General features: G+C 30.6%; 2 protein-coding genes across 2 annotated transcripts; both read right to left on the bottom strand.

The window, feature by feature from the left end:
• Positions 1–3,993: 3,993 nt before the first annotated feature.
• LOC126715415 (umecyanin-like) lies at positions 3,994–5,251 on the bottom strand. The gene is made up of 2 exons (XM_050416008.1): positions 4,940–5,251; positions 3,994–4,560 (listed from the first exon to the last, which is right to left on the bottom strand). Exons 1-2 carry the CDS (start codon positions 5,124–5,126, stop codon positions 4,211–4,213), a joined length of 537 nt encoding a protein of 178 aa, XP_050271965.1. The 5' UTR covers positions 5,127–5,251; the 3' UTR covers positions 3,994–4,210.
• A 3,858-nt stretch (positions 5,252–9,109) lies between these two features.
• LOC126715414 (umecyanin-like) lies at positions 9,110–11,849 on the bottom strand. Its single transcript, XM_050416007.1, has 2 exons — positions 11,607–11,849; positions 9,110–9,664 (listed from the first exon to the last, which is right to left on the bottom strand). Exons 1-2 carry the CDS (start codon positions 11,794–11,796, stop codon positions 9,225–9,227), a joined length of 630 nt encoding a protein of 209 aa, XP_050271964.1. The 5' UTR covers positions 11,797–11,849; the 3' UTR covers positions 9,110–9,224.
• Between the last annotated feature and the right edge of the window lie 4,138 nt (positions 11,850–15,987).

Below are 15,987 nucleotides of genomic sequence, written 5' to 3'. Positions count from 1 at the left end.
AAGAGCACAAACCTAGTTCAACCACAAACCCAAAGCCAACCCTTCCAAAACATTCTCAAACCTTCCTCTCTCTCTCTCTCTCTCTCTCTCTCTCTCTCTCTCTCTCTCTCTCTCTCTCTCTCTCTCTCTCTCTCTTCCAAAACTCTCACAAATATCTTTCAAACTTCATGGCTGGCCTCCTTCACTCATCACCGCCACCACCACCACAATCGGCGGTGGTTTTTTCTTTTCTTTCTCTGACCAACCCTCTTCTCTATATCTCTCGATTCACTCAAACTCATACCAAAATGGCTCAAGCTCATCCTCTCTAGATTCTATCTCACAGATCGGTGTCTTTCTCTCTTAAATCAGTGTTTTTCTCTCTCAGATCAGTGGGTCTCTATCAAATTAGTGGGTGTTTTCTCTTTCATCTCTCTATCTCTCTGCTCAGTGGTAGAGATCACGGTTGAGGTTGAGATAGATGGTCTTGTATTCTGATGGTGGGATTGTGGGTTGTGAGTTTTGTTGATCTGGGTTTGTGGGTTATGATTCCGATGAACGGGTTTTCGAGTTGGAGATTTGGGTTTGTGGATTTGTGGCAGATTAGTAGGTTTGTGGGTTGTGATTCCGATGAGTGGGTTTTTGAGTTAGAGATCAGTGGGCTTATGGGTTTGTGGCGAAATGGTGGGATCTAGAGGATGGTGGAGATCAGTGGGTGTTCGAGTTGGAGATCAGTGGGTTTGTGGGTTCAAATTTCTAGGTATGCAAATCTTGAACGGTGCTTGATCCACAAAAATGAGATGTGGAGGTTAAAGGGAAAAATAGAGGGATTTAGCTGGGTTTGTGTTGGTATGGTTAAGCTGGGTTTGTGGTTGAGCAATCGATTATAATATTACAATATTCTGGGTTTGTGTTTAGTTCTGGGTTTATGGTTGAGCTGGGTTTGTGTTTTTAAATTTGAGTTTGTGTTTGGTTCTGGGTTTGTTTTTGTGTTCTTATTGTTTTTAATTCTGTTATTTATTTATTTAAAAGTGATAAATTATTTTAAAAAAAAATTAGATGCTGATGTGGCATTTTTTATAATATTTTAATTTCTTCGGTAGCCACCTCAGCTATTTTCGTCGGTTGACTGACGGAAATGATGAAAATAACACGCGTTAATTGGTTTATGGACTAAAAGTGGTAAAATTAAAATGTAGGGACCAAAATGGGAAAAAGCCAAAATGTAGGAACTAAAGTGCATTTACACCTTTTTTTTTTATCAGAGGTGTGCTTTTATTTTAAATATATAATAGCATAGTTTTAAAAACTGGACCAGCCGGTTCAACCGAGAATTTGACACTAATCCGGTCTGGTTATTGTTAAGAACCGAAAATAGAAGAAAAACCGTTAAAAACTGGAAACCGGTACGGTTAAACCAGTTTTTAGCAGTTCTCCATTAAAACTTCAGATGCTGTGAAAAAAAAAAAAAAAGAGAGAGAGAGAGAGAGACTTTGTTTCAAATTTGAGATGAGAGATTTTGATTTTGAAAATACTCTCAAGCTTGAAGTGGTGAAGCCTAAGACACCAACAGTGACCTCAAAAACATAAGATCTCCCATCTTTGTATTGAGGAAAGAGCCCAAAAATGAAGCAAATTTACAATGATTTGATCTTTTTGCTTCAGCCTTTGTTGTTGCTCTTGCACAGTTGCATCAGTGGCGGAGGATCAAAGGGACTAGAGGGGGCCTAGGCCCCCCCAAATATTTTGAAAAATATCTATTATAATATATGATGTAATTATATATACAAGTAGCTAATTGGAAAATACAACTTGGCCCCCTTTATTTATTATTAAATTTCTAAATACTTTTTAGTGTAAGCATAGTCAACAAATAATTAAGTAATAATCTTCTCATAATATATGTCAAGAGTGATGATATATATATGTGTGTGTGTATTAGGTTGTGAATAGCATTAGTGTTTTTTTTTTTTTTTTTTGGTGTAAAATGTAATAATATCTTTCCAAATTTTTTTTTTTTTAATTCCATGTAATTTTCAATCGTTTTAACCACATATCTATAATTTATAATTGATTTAATTACAATACTTGGCTGCCAGCAAATTGTTAAAAAAAGCTGTGTTTTATTTAATATTTAGATAACTTATAAATTATAGGGTAAACAATATACAATGACATAGTATTCTTTTACATCTAGATAAATAAATAAATAGAAACATGAAATATAAAATAAATTCTTCAAAGCATTTTAAATATAATGATAATGATACAAATTTTTTTCTTCTTCTTGAGTTTTTTGTTGTTTAAATATATAGTTTATGTTAATTGTGACCCCCCCAAATAAAACTTCTTGGCTCCGCCACTGAGTTGCATTGCACTTGCACATACCCATGCGGACGAGAGACAGAGAGAGGGAGAGAATATTGAAGAGGGAAATGAAAAATTAGAAAAAAGTAGCATAGGAAAGCAACTAAGTTCAGACCTCAGTCTTGTTGTTTGAAAGTTTGAATAAGCCATTAAAACGTGTGGATAATAGTAGAGTTTCAAAATGTGTGGTGGATGTGATATACACGTGTAAGTGGAGGATAGGTGGGAAAAAATATCAAATGGGCAATGATATTGTTACCTGTTGGTGACTTACCTTTTGTTATTTGACAAATTAAAAAATAACTAAAAATGGTTAGTAATTGTTACATTTTACCTTTTTATGTTTTTTTTTTTTTTTTTTAATTTTGTTAAGTGATGTCCAAAAGTTGGTAAGTTAATATTTAATTTTTTAGTTAAAATAACTAGTTATAAATTTATTTATTTATTTATTTTTATTAATAATTATTATTTATTTATTATTTATGACATTATTAGTTCGACCACCGATCGAACTCCCGTTGGACCATAAAATCGATAAACACTTCCTATTCTGATTCTTCCACCATACCGGTTTTTAAAACCATACATAATAGAAAGTAATAATGAATTTTAATCTCTATTTTTTATTTAGCCATTAAATGATATAGTAATTTCTCATTCAAACGAAAGAGGTTTCAATTAAAAAAAGTAACAGGGGTAAAGTAAACCCAAAATAAAATATATTTAAATCAAAAACAAAACAATAGTCACCACCCATCATAGAGAAAGAGAAAGTAAGAAACCTCTTTACAATCGGCAACGGTGTAGCCAACAGCTGCAAGCCTGCAACTTAAAGATCTAGACGGCGACGTTGACCTCCATGAGTCCATGTCCATGCCCAGATCGACGAGCTCCAAGTCAAATTTTCCGTTGCCGCTGTCATTGTAGTTGATGCCGACTTAATGAAAACAAAGCTTGATTCTCAACCATCCATTACAAGTATCTCTTTTATTTTATTTTCACCCACTAATCTGAGATTTTTCCCAATCTCATTTCACTATTTCTGTGCAAATCTAAGAAGTTTGTACTTCTTATTATTCTTCGGATACAAGAACCGGTTTAACCGTAGCTGTTCCCGGTTGTTTAAGCTGAACCAGCGGCTTTCGTTTTTTCCTTGCTTTTTCTTTAATTTTCGGTTTTTAATGATAACCGATCAGATTAGTGTTCTATTTTTAAAACAATTAAAAGTGATAAATCAACGTAAGAGTGGCAAAATATCACAGTATGTCGGCTAAATTTGTGGGCCTAAGGCCATTCGGTAGAGTTATTAAATAACTTATTTTTAATTTTTAAACAATATTATACATTTTTTTCACACACTTTTTCATCCACATATATATCAAAAAACTACAAACGACATTATTCAAAATTTTCTACCAAACAGCTCTAAATATCTTAGCAAACATGAGTTGATTGGTCCTTCGTCAAACGAAAAATTATTAGATATTTTCGGACTACTATATAAATATATAATTTTTTCTCTGACATGAATGGTAAATCTCACCATAAATTTAATTAATATGACTCACTATTTATATGAAATGTGAGAATATATATTTATGGTAATCTGAAAGTACGCTTAATTCAGATTTTTGTAACAGTCACAAATGAACTTCTCAAAAAGATTTATTCAAATACAGCACAATTATCATCAAACTAATGGTCTATTAACAGCCACATAATATCTCTCAATAATTTCATCAAACTAATGGTCATCAACAGCAACATAATATCTCTCAATAAAAAAGAAAAAATAGCCACATAATAATAAAGCTGAGTTTAATTACTACACGGGACAAAAGCAAGAAATTAAACAAATATAAAACTAATAAAAGAAAGCTAAGGCAATAGTCATGAAAACAAGAGGCAAGGTAGCTGCAAGAGATGAGGCGGAGCTGCCGGCTGGTGGTGGTGGTGAAGAAGAAGGTGTAGTAGGGGGTGATCCTGGTGAAGCGGCGCTTGTGGAGCTCCCGACGCTAATGGCCAACTTTTGTCCACCACTACAGTGACCACCGCTTGAGAAGGTGCAGATGAAGTAGTGGGTGCCAGTGGAATTTATGGTGTAGTTATATGGTCCTGTGTTTACAGTGGTGATAGTATTGGCGATGGAGCAGGCGTCATAAGCGATTTTGTTTACTGTGGCTACGTCATGTTGGCCAGTCATGAAGTTGAACTCTGCAAAAAATTAAATAAATAAAATCATCCCTATAAAGTTTAACCTATAATCGATTTTATTCTCTAAATTTAAAGTGATCACTTTATTAGATATATCAAGGATAATAAAGCGATCAGTTTAAATTTGATAGGTGTTAAAATCAATTATTTTAGAGTTTTCATAGGAACTAATTAAAAAACATCACTATTAATTTTTTAGGGGTAAAAGTGATCGTCATAAACTTGTGGTACTAAAATTGCTCGATGCTAGAGTTTATAGTGTCGAAGATTATAGAACTAGTGCAAATGAATTGAAAGAGTCCAAGATCAATTAAAACGCAATAAAATTTATGAAAAGCTCTAGTAGAATTTGGGGTTTTGAACATGTAGGGGAGCTTACCTAGAACATCACCAAGAGAAAAGTTTTTCCCGTTAACCCAGGTTGTGTAAAAGGTTGAAGAGGAAGGAACGGCCCAACCGGTAGTATCTCCTACCACATAATTAACAGCTTCTGTTACTTGTACCACTGCTGCTAGTGCAGTTAGAACAACAACAACAAGAATTGTCATGCTCATTGGATTAGCCATCTTTGTGTTCTCAGTGATTCTGGTCGCCCTGATACTCTCTTCTGTGTGTATTTGGCTTTCTGGGTCTCAGAGATTCTGTGTGTCTCTAAATGCCTGGTGTTCTTATTGTTATATAGTACTATATAACAATAGGAAATCTACCAATCTTGTTGGGAGTAGTTGAGCGATTTTAATGGCTCGCTGCACATGTTAGAATTAGAGCCAATGGAAATGTCACTGCATGACCGATACTCTCATCAGCATCACCAAAAAAAAGTCAATGGGAAGAACAGTCCAGCAAAAATCAATAGCAAATAGCAAAATAGGGAAAAAATTTAAAAAAAAAAAACTAATAAGTTGCTGCGATTCATAGATTATATTGTAACGTTTTATGTGAAACAATTTTGGATAATATTGTATATATATTATAGTATAATTGTCATAGAACTTTATTAGTAATAAGTTCATTATAATAAGTAATTGACAATTATAAATTGCACACATTTCAAGCTAAACAAAATGATAAAAAAAATACAGAAATTTAATATTAAAAAAAAAAAAAAAAAACCTTAATGAACCATTAAACCAAAACTCAATTTATTGTAGGAAAAAGTCAATATGTATTTTTTTATTGAAATATCAAGAGGTTTACTCAAGAAAGAAGCTTTGGAGTCTAAAGAATGAGGATTGAATAGTTGTTTTGTTTTTCCTCTGCATATTTAATTGCCATTAACTAAATCTCCTCCATCCTAGACAACAATTGTTTGATTCCTATAATCCAATTTAAGATTTACAGCAAGTTTAGCTTTTGTTTATTTGGAAAAGACCAGCTTACTCAAGCCATATGCTAAGATTAAACAAACTTCAAAAGGACAATAACAATGAGACTTTTTCAATACAATAAACAATTATCAATTTCTCTGTTCTAGACTTCAAGTATCTTTTAATTTGGAAATCGATATACACAATAACATAACCTATAAAAGAAAATAGCAAAACAAAGGATCTCACTATCTTAACTCTACCGATTTGTAAGTGAAGAACTCAATTTTTGAAAGTAGCAAAGGATAGCTTGAACTCATACATGTCAAGGCCACTTAATGTTTGATGGATAGCCACTGGCTACAATGAAAGCTCACAAGAGCAACAGGTTTCTTCTATTGGCTTGGGGTTTTAAAAAATCGTGAGCATGGAAACAAAATTTGAGAATAACTGTATTTTAGGAAATTTAACTATTGAAGGATTTATATATATATATATATATATATATATATATAGAGAGAGAGAAAGAAAGTGTTTTCCAAAGAGAAAGAAAGAGAATGGAGACACAGTCGAAGTTGAGAGGGGAATGGAATGCATGAGAGAGAGGTTGGAGAGTAAAAGGTTTAGGAAATCCTACATTAATCATTATAGCAAAATATTGATAACTACATTAGCATCCATAGTAGTGGAGAAAAAAATATAGTTATTTGGCACCTACAAAAATCACTTTATCTATTTTACCTCTTCACACCCCATAGCAATGGAGCTATATTTTTAGCTATTTGATTAAAATAATACAAATAACTCATTAAAATAATAATAAAAACATCAATTGAAAAAAAAATAAACTAAAATAAAAAATACACCAGCATAGCACAGCATAATCATCCACCACCACCACCACCACCAACAGCCCACAGCAGGAAAGAAAAAACCACCACCCAATCACCACCCCTTCGCACTCGTCCCATTCCTGACTCATCCAAGTCAACTCGGCCCACTCGCCCTTCCTCAGATCATAAACCCACGCTGATTCCAATGCGTTCTTATTCTCATGGTGCCCGCCCGCTATGTAATCCCGAACCGAAAAGGCTCCAATAGTGAAAAATGAGCGCTTAGATAGCATGTCATTGCTGCGTCTCCAACGACAAGTCGTGAAGTAGTAGACGAACACATCGGTGACCGAGTTGTAACTCGCTGGGTCCCACCCACCCATCAAAACCAGCTTGCCAACTGAGAAAACAACAGTATCCCATCTGGGTACTTGGGAACCGGGTTGACTTGGCAATAGGGAGATCGGCGATGGGGCTTGGGGTGGGTTGACGGAACAGATCAGCGATAAAGGAGCTGGCCGGCAAGTTAAGGGAGATGGCCAGTGAGCTAGAGAGAAAAAAAAAATTTTGAGGAAGAAAGACGAAAAAGAAGAAAAGCCAGAGAGAGAGAGAGAAAGAAAATAGGAAATGTTTGTTTAATGAAAGAAGAGAGAGAAGTGTAATAATTTTTTTTTTTTTTTACCTTTGAACTACAGTGCACATCTAAAGATAGATGTGCACTGTAGTTGAGAAGCTAAAATTTTTAGCTTTAGCTCCACTGCTACAATTCTCTTTTTTTGTGTTTTGGTGTAGCTAAAATAGCTATATAGATTTAGCTACACTATTTTGGAGGCAAGCTGTGATTAATGCATCTACACAATTACAAAATCAGAAACTTTTAAATAAATAAGGTAAAAACTTGCCTTACCAAAAAAAAAAAAAAAAAAAAAAGATTAATAGAAGAGGGAGACTTTGTTTATGAGATGTGAGTATGTAACTATATCACCATAATATAATAATGATGATTCCCATAGAATAAAATAAAATAATAATGATTATAGTAATAAAATATATGGATTTGTGTAATATATATATATATATATATATATGAGTTGAGTTAAAGTTATACTAGATGTAACTTTAAGTAATGCTACATCATTCAATATTATTTTAATTGGATGCGAATTTTGATAAATCCACTGTTGAATTAAATTATCTTTATATATTCTTCATGTTTGCAAAATTTTAAAGCAATAAAAAATCAATAGCCATGTAATAAATTGTTTAAGTTCAAGTTTTTGTAATTTAAAATATTGCATAAAATATGAGTTTATGAATCGAATAGTAAATAACATCTAATTGGTATAAAAATATACATGCTTATTAAAAACATATAGAACATGTAATTTAACAAAGAGATTTTGAAAATATGAATTTAATAACAAATTATTGGGTAATGTAAAATTACTTAAAATTACACCAGGTAATATAAATTTTCTAAAATTACACGTTTTTTAGAGATTACATTTCAAAGAGATCCAGCAGTTAAAAAATGGATCTCTAAATGTCTATTACTTTTGACATCCTAACCTAATTAATTGCATTTTTTTCCTCTCTCTTTATCTACTGCTTTCTAAAGTTCTCCTCATTTAAAGGACACGCCACCACTTCTTCTTATTTTTCTTTTCTTTTCTTTTCTTTTTTTAATTTCAAGAAACGATAATTAATTTTATTTCAAAAAAAAAAAAAAACTAAAGAATTGTACAATTTTCTCTAAACAAAACTTCAGGGTTTGTGTTACTATTACTTCTATGCTTCATTAATCCTCTTCATTGAAATTACACTTTAGTAGTTCTTCAACTTCCTTTTCAATAAAATGATGTCGTATTAATTTGTGTTCGAAAACAGTGACCCCTCATTCATCAACGTAAGCAGATTCATTATAAAAAAAAGAAAAAAATAAACCATATTCAAATTTGTATTTAAAAAAAGAAACTCAAAAACAATATAGGTTGAAAAGATTACATAATCGACCAAATTGGGAGAAAAAATTATAACTTCGTTCTTGCCATCAAGGAGTAGTGTTATTTTTTTAACCGTTAAGTCTTTTAGAAATTTACAGTTTGAAAGGAGTGTAACTTGTACTTATAAATATATATTTATGATTAGATTAAAAATTCTGCTTCTCTTCAAATAGTTTCTAGATTCAAGAATAATTCAACTTTTCCTTTTTATTGTAACGAATTAACTTAATTAAGTATATTAATTAATAACCTATTTTTTGTTACATAGATAGATATGGAAAAGAGTGTGACTAAATTTGTGGTCCTAAAATAACTCGTAAAACAATATAAGCTCTATGTTCCATGATCAAACTCCTTAATTCAGATTTCTGTAATAACAGTCATAAATGTACTTCTCAAAGCGATTTATTCAAATACAGCTCAAATGTCATCAAACTAATGGTCTATCAACAGCCACACAACAATAAAGCTGAGTTTAATTAATACATGAGACACAAGCCAGAAATTAAACTAACGTAAAACTAATAAAAGAAAGCCAAGGCAATGGTCATGAAAACAAGAGGTAAAGTAGCTGCAAGAGATGAGGCTGATGAGCTGCCGGCTGGTGTTTCTGTTGATGACGGTGAATCAGAAGGTGAAGTAGGGGATCCAGAAGGTGAAGTAGGGGATCCAGTAGGAGTAGGAGAAGTAGGGGATCCAGAAGGAGTAGGGGATCCTGTAGGAGATGATGCCGGTGAAGTGCCGCTTGTGGAGTTCCCGACGCTAATGCTCAACTTTTGTCCACCCAAACAGTGACCACCATTTGCGACGGTGCAGATGATGTAGTGGGTGCCAGTGGAATTGATGGTGTAGTTATATGGTCCTGTGGTTTCACGGGTTAGAGTATTGTCGACGGCGCAGGCATCATAATCGGCTCTGCTTACTGTGGCAACGTCGTGTACATTACTCATGAAGTTGAACACTGCAAAATAATAATAAATAAATAAATCATGAGTTCATCGCAAACTAGAAATAAATAAATAAAAACTCATCCCTAAAATACTGCAAAATAATAATAAAAATTAACTAATTTGATCCCTAATATCAATTTAAATTTAGTCCCTAAAATAGTTGAAAAAAAATAACTAACTGTTTAGGGGTTAAGTTGACTTTAAAGACTAAATTTGTTAGTTTTGAAAAATTTTAGACCTAATTAATATTAAAGTGATCACTTTATTAAATACATAAAGGATTAAAAGCTATTGGTTTAAATTTGTTAGGTATTAAAATCAATCATTTTAAAGTTTTTATAGGAACTAAAATACATCACTATTAATTTTTAAAGGGTAAAAGTCAGTAGCAGCGTCTCGTTCAGTCCAGGGTATTTCCAAGAACACCCTGACCTGAAAAAAAAAAATTATATATAATAATTAAAAAAATTTATTTGTGTACCCTTTAAAAAAAATTAGGAACACCCTCAAATAAATAAATTATTTGTTCTACTTTCAAGCAAAAAAAAAAAAAATTGAACTAAAATCTAAAAATAAAAATAAATAAATAAAAATTGTAACAGAGTAAGCCCACTATGAAAAAAAAAAAAAAGTCCAACATCAATCCTAAACAACAGATGGTAAAGCAAACCCAATCTAAAAAAAAAAATAAAAAAAAAGGGTAAAGCAAACTCAACAAATTACTTATGGTAGCAAACCCATAGATTCTCAAAAAAAAAAAAAAAAACCAACGGACAACAACAACCAACGGACGGAGATCAGGCCTCAAACTCGAGCTCCAAAACAGCAAAACACATCGGATCGGAGATCGGTCTTTCTCACCTCGACGTGCTGCCCAACAGCGCCGCCCCTCAGCCTCAGGCCTCCCTACTCCCTCAACCTCAAGGTATTTCATCTTTACACTTAACTTCTCTCTCTTTTTCTCTTTGAACTGTAATTGGGTTATTGCTTTAATTTATAACTTTATTAATATTTGCCTCTGTTTTTGGCTTTATCCGTTGGTGTTGGTGTTGGTGTTGGTGAGATACAATTAATTGTCTTTTAGTGTATTATGATTTATGATTGTGAATTTATCTGATCGGCTATTGTGATTAGGGGCCATAAGGCTTGTCTGTTGAGTGGGGGATGGATGGGGGGTATGGGGCTGGGGTGGGATATTTAAATTGGGGGAAGTAAATGCACATGGGGTGTGTGCTAGTGCAACTAATAAACAATAATTTAATTAACCAATATTTAATTGGGGGAAGCAACTAATAAACAATAATTAATAATTTAATTAACCAATACATAATAAAAGACAAACAAATTAAATTATGTTAAGCTAAACAACAATTAATAATTTTATAATTAATGAAACAACAATATAACAAATTATAGTTTATAAAAGACAAACAAATTAATAAAAAAAACTAAACAACAATAATTAATAATTTTATTAATATTCAAATGAACTTATAGTTTTTTGTTTATTCTTTTACTAGAATTATAGACAAATATTTGATAAGAAAATCACATACCCAAGATTCATCTCCTATGCAAGAGATTTAGCTTGTAGCATTGATAATGAAACTATCATACAATGATTTTAAAATATAAAAACTCGTAGAAGACAATTATAAATTTTATGTATTCGCATTTTTTTTGGTCAATATATGAATTTCTTTTTTTATTAGATTGTGTAATTTATGTTTCTTAAGGAATATTTTGGAAAAAATTCCTAGAACCGTCACAGGTAAAAGTGATCATTATAAACTTGTGGTACATAATAAAATGGCTCAATGCTAAACTTTATAGTGTCTAAGATGATAGAATTAGTGCAAATGAATTGAAAGAGTCCAAATCAATTAAAACCCAATAAAATTTATGAAAAGCTCTGGTAGAATTAGGTGGTTTTGTACATGTAGAGGAGCTTACCTAGAACATCACCAACGGAAAAACTTTTCCCTGAAGTCCAGGTTGTGTAAAAGGCTGGATTGTTCATAGGAACGATCCAACCGCTGCTATCTCCTACCACATAAGTAGCGGCTTCTGTTACCTTTACCACTGCTGCTACTGCAGTTAGAACAACAACAAGAAGAATTGTCATGCTCATTTGTTTGGCCATCTTGATCTATGTGTGTTCTCAGTGATTCTGGTCACCCTGATATTCTCTTCTGTGTGTTTCTGGCTTTCTAGGTCTCAGAGATTGTGTCTGGCTTTAAAGGGCTCGCGTTCTTTTTTTTCTTTTTTCTTTTTTGGTTCGGGTAAATGCGTTATTATAGTTAGATACTATATAATAATAGGAAATCTACCAATATTGCGGGGAGTAGTTTAGCGATTTTAATGGCTGGCTGTACATGTGCTAATTGAAAATTGTCTAAATATAGTTTTTTGTGTTTAGTTGTATTAGAAAAAAATGAGTTAAAGGAAAATTATATTTGGTTAATAGAAAAAGGTATAGCTTAATTTTAGAAATTGTTATCTACTAAAATTTTTTAGAAAATAACTTCATCTCATAGCAAGCTAAATAAAAGAATTTTAGAGAATATTTTTAAATTTATTTAAGGTTACTACCAAATATAGAAAAATAAGATATTTTTATAGAAAATATACTTTAAAAAAAAAAAAAAAAAAAAAAAAATCATTTTCTAAAAAAAATTATTGCCAAAACATACAGAGTATTGATACTCTCATAAGCACCACCAAAAAAAGTCGATGGAAAGAACATGTCAGCAAATCAATAGCCAAATGGGGAACAAAAAGTTTTAAAATTAGATTAATAACTCTGCTTCTCTTCAAATAGTGTCTAGATTAGAGAATAATTCAACTTTTTCTTCTTTTTGTCCTTTTTTTTTTTCGTTACGAATTAACTCAATTAAGTACATTAATTAATAATCTATTTTTTTATATATATATAATAGATACTAGATTGGAAAATAGTTAATTTGAAAACGCGAGGAGTGGCTGCAATTTATTTATTCAAACTTTTGTATTCCACTTTGTAGTTTGTACTGTACCAATCAATTTATTTATTCAAACTTTTGTGTTCTATGTTATACTCTACCAATCTTAGAATGTCATATATTAAAATAGAAAATGCTAACGAGTGTCTTAAAACTATTGGTTAACAATCTATTTTAGGAAAGTTTTGACATCACTTTTATGGGAAATGAAAAAAAATTATTAATTACTTTTTTTTAATAAAAACTTTATTTAACTAGATTATTAACCAATAAAATAAGTACACTCGTTTCCATGACTTATTAAAAATATAACGGAAATGAACCAACCAGAACTACCACCGGTGCCAATAACTGCTTGACTGATAGTCTTATCAGCTTAGCTCATCAAAGAAAGTCAATTGGATGAACAGGTCAACAAATAGCCAATTATGGAGCACAATTCTTAAGAAGTAGATTACCAAACTCTGTTTCTCTTCAACAGATTCTAGATTCGAGAATAATTCTACTTTTTCTTCTTCTTATACCTTTTCTCTTTAACAATTCCCCTCCAAAAAAAACAAAAATAAAAACAAAAAAAAGTTCTCTTTAACAACTCTACATCTCTTTAACAAGTTTTATATTCGAGAATAAATTATTTGTTTTCATATCGTTTAATTAACTAGTAAGAATCACTTCTATCCTCCTCAGTCTAAATTATTTCATATCATTTATTAATTAACTGGTAAGCATCACTCCAATTAATCCTCCTCAGCCTAAATTTAGTCAATTTTGCTAAATGTTGGTTAGTTTGTACAAGACAAAACAAATAATAATAAAAAAACCTTTTTAATTGTAAACCCATTTCCTTTTTTTCTCATTATTTTATTTACTTACATGTGCATTCTTTAATTTATTTTCCTTATTAAGAATATGTTTTTTTTTTCTACTTTCTATTTATTTTACTTACGTATAACATGTTCCAATAACATTAAGAATATGCATTATTTGATTTTGAATTGATAAATTGATTTAGCATAACAGTGATGATGAAAAAGATAAATTTATTTAGATTTTACTATTTTAGATGAAAATTAATCCAAAATTTAAGATGTCAATCCCTAGATTTTACTATTTTAGATGAAATTAATCCAAGATTTTAGATGTCAATCTCTAGATTTTACTATTTTAGATGTACAGGCTTGGTACATTGTGGTTTGATATTTGATAATCTCTGGATTTTAGATGACATTTGATCATCTCTAGATTTTAGATGAAGAGAGAAAATAGGAGTGTGAGAAGAGATAGGAGGAGATTTATTTTGGTTTTTTTTATAATAAATTTTTGCATTCTTTTTTCACATTAAAAATTAAGGTAAAGGGGGAAAAAAACAAAACAAAACAAAATTATATAAGCTTTTAGGGAGTTAAAGGCAATTTTAAAAATGAATGACCACATTGACATCATCATGCCTTCATATTTCATAAATTTTTCTATATAATTAAAGTTAGGTTGTTGAAGTTGTGGTTGCACCAAGTGACTATCTTCTCTTTGCGAATTGCAATAAGTGGCTACAATCTCATTAATCATTAACTCAATAAACAAGTAATTTATTACTATTAGGATAGTTAGTTACCCTGGGTAACCTTATTATCCAAGTTTCAAGAGATATAAATTATGCTCCAACTAAAATTCTATTAACAAAAGTTTAATGTAATTTATATTAAATTTAATATTATTTTAATTATTTTGATCATATATCAGAATTTATATTTTAATATAGTATAATTTACACACTACAACTCATGCTTATATCAAGTGGCTATATATAGTGCACATCATAAAATTAATGTATTTTTGACATGAGGTTCATTAATTATTAAAATACATAAATTATTTAAGTGAAACTATATATTAAAATATTTTCTTTTATTTATATATAATTAATTTTTATGTGCATATAATTTTTAATTAAATCATGCATCACATGAGCATACTACTAGCTAAAATAAGAAATATACTTGAAAAGAAAAGCTTGTGTATATAGTGAAGAACTAGACACTCAATATTCCAATAAAACATTTTATAATATGACATTTTACAAGCTATCCAATGAAACACCAACATAGTCACATCAAACAAACATAATCTCTTATTTCTTGTTTAAGCATCTTACAAGTCTAAGCAAAAGTTTCTTACAGAATCTTGAATTCATTATTGGATTATGTTTCAGTCCAAAGTTTCTTAGATTAGACCTTTTAATCTATCTGCGAGATACTTTGTAATCGACGGCTATAAATAGTCAATACAAAGTATAATTCATTTATGCAAGAAATATAGAAAATTTTCGTTTTCTCTCTCTTATCCTTTCTCTCAATCTCTTTTATCTTCTTCTTCCTCCTCACAGTTGTTCTAATTTTACTCTTGCATTGTTAAAGCCATAGTTGTTAAATCGTGAATTGTATTGTGATTTGTGAATCGATTTTTTATTTTTCTATATTGTGTATCGTATCGAATCGTGTATCGTAAGATATACAAACATCTAATAAAATTATAAAATAATTATATATATATATAAAGGTATATTCATTATAAATTCGAAATATATTCAACTAATGACCAATATAATCATTACTTATGCAATAAAATTTAACAAAACTAACTAAATAAATCAAATCAACTTATGTGTATAACATGCATGTTCAAATTGATTAAACTCAAAAGTGATAATACCTAATATATGAAACAAAATAATAAGAACTTTTCATCATCTTAGCTAATCAACTTCATCTTCTTCTCAAAAAAAAAAAAAAAAAATCATCTAAGTCAATGTTATCATCATGTTCAGCATCTTGCAAAATTATTTTTTCATGGACATTTTCTTCATTATTATCAATATTTTTTTTTCTAATAATTTTTTCTTTGTATTTTTTCTTGGCATTCTAGCTTTTTAGACTCATAATAATAATAACAAAATAAAAAATAATTACATTTTCATCTAAAACATTATTAATAGCATAGAAAATAAATTTGTCAATATAAAAGTGAATGTTATGAGTATAGTCTAAATTTTGTAGGAAAAAGAGAAGGGAGGAAAATAAACTCGTGGACTAGCTATTTTATTAGACTCAATTTAGTTTCCCAATAATTTTGTGTTAAAAAAGTCTAACAACTTGTTTAAATCAAGTAAAATCATAAATTTTAACCCAAAAAAAAAAAAAAAAAAACTCATTTTAAACCTATACGAATGTATACAATAAAATATGTATTGCATATCATATAATACTAACAACTATGGTTAAAACTCAATTGGTTAGAGTGTGTGGCTGTTAACCACGAGGTCAGAGGTTCAAGCCCTCCTTCCAATGCTTACTGTT

This window comes from Quercus robur, chromosome 2, assembly GCF_932294415.1.
Source record: "Quercus robur chromosome 2, dhQueRobu3.1, whole genome shotgun sequence".
NCBI lineage: Eukaryota > Viridiplantae > Streptophyta > Magnoliopsida > Fagales > Fagaceae > Quercus > Quercus robur.
The sequence above is the reverse complement of the archived record's forward strand: the minus strand, read 5'-3'. Positions and strand labels throughout refer to the sequence as shown.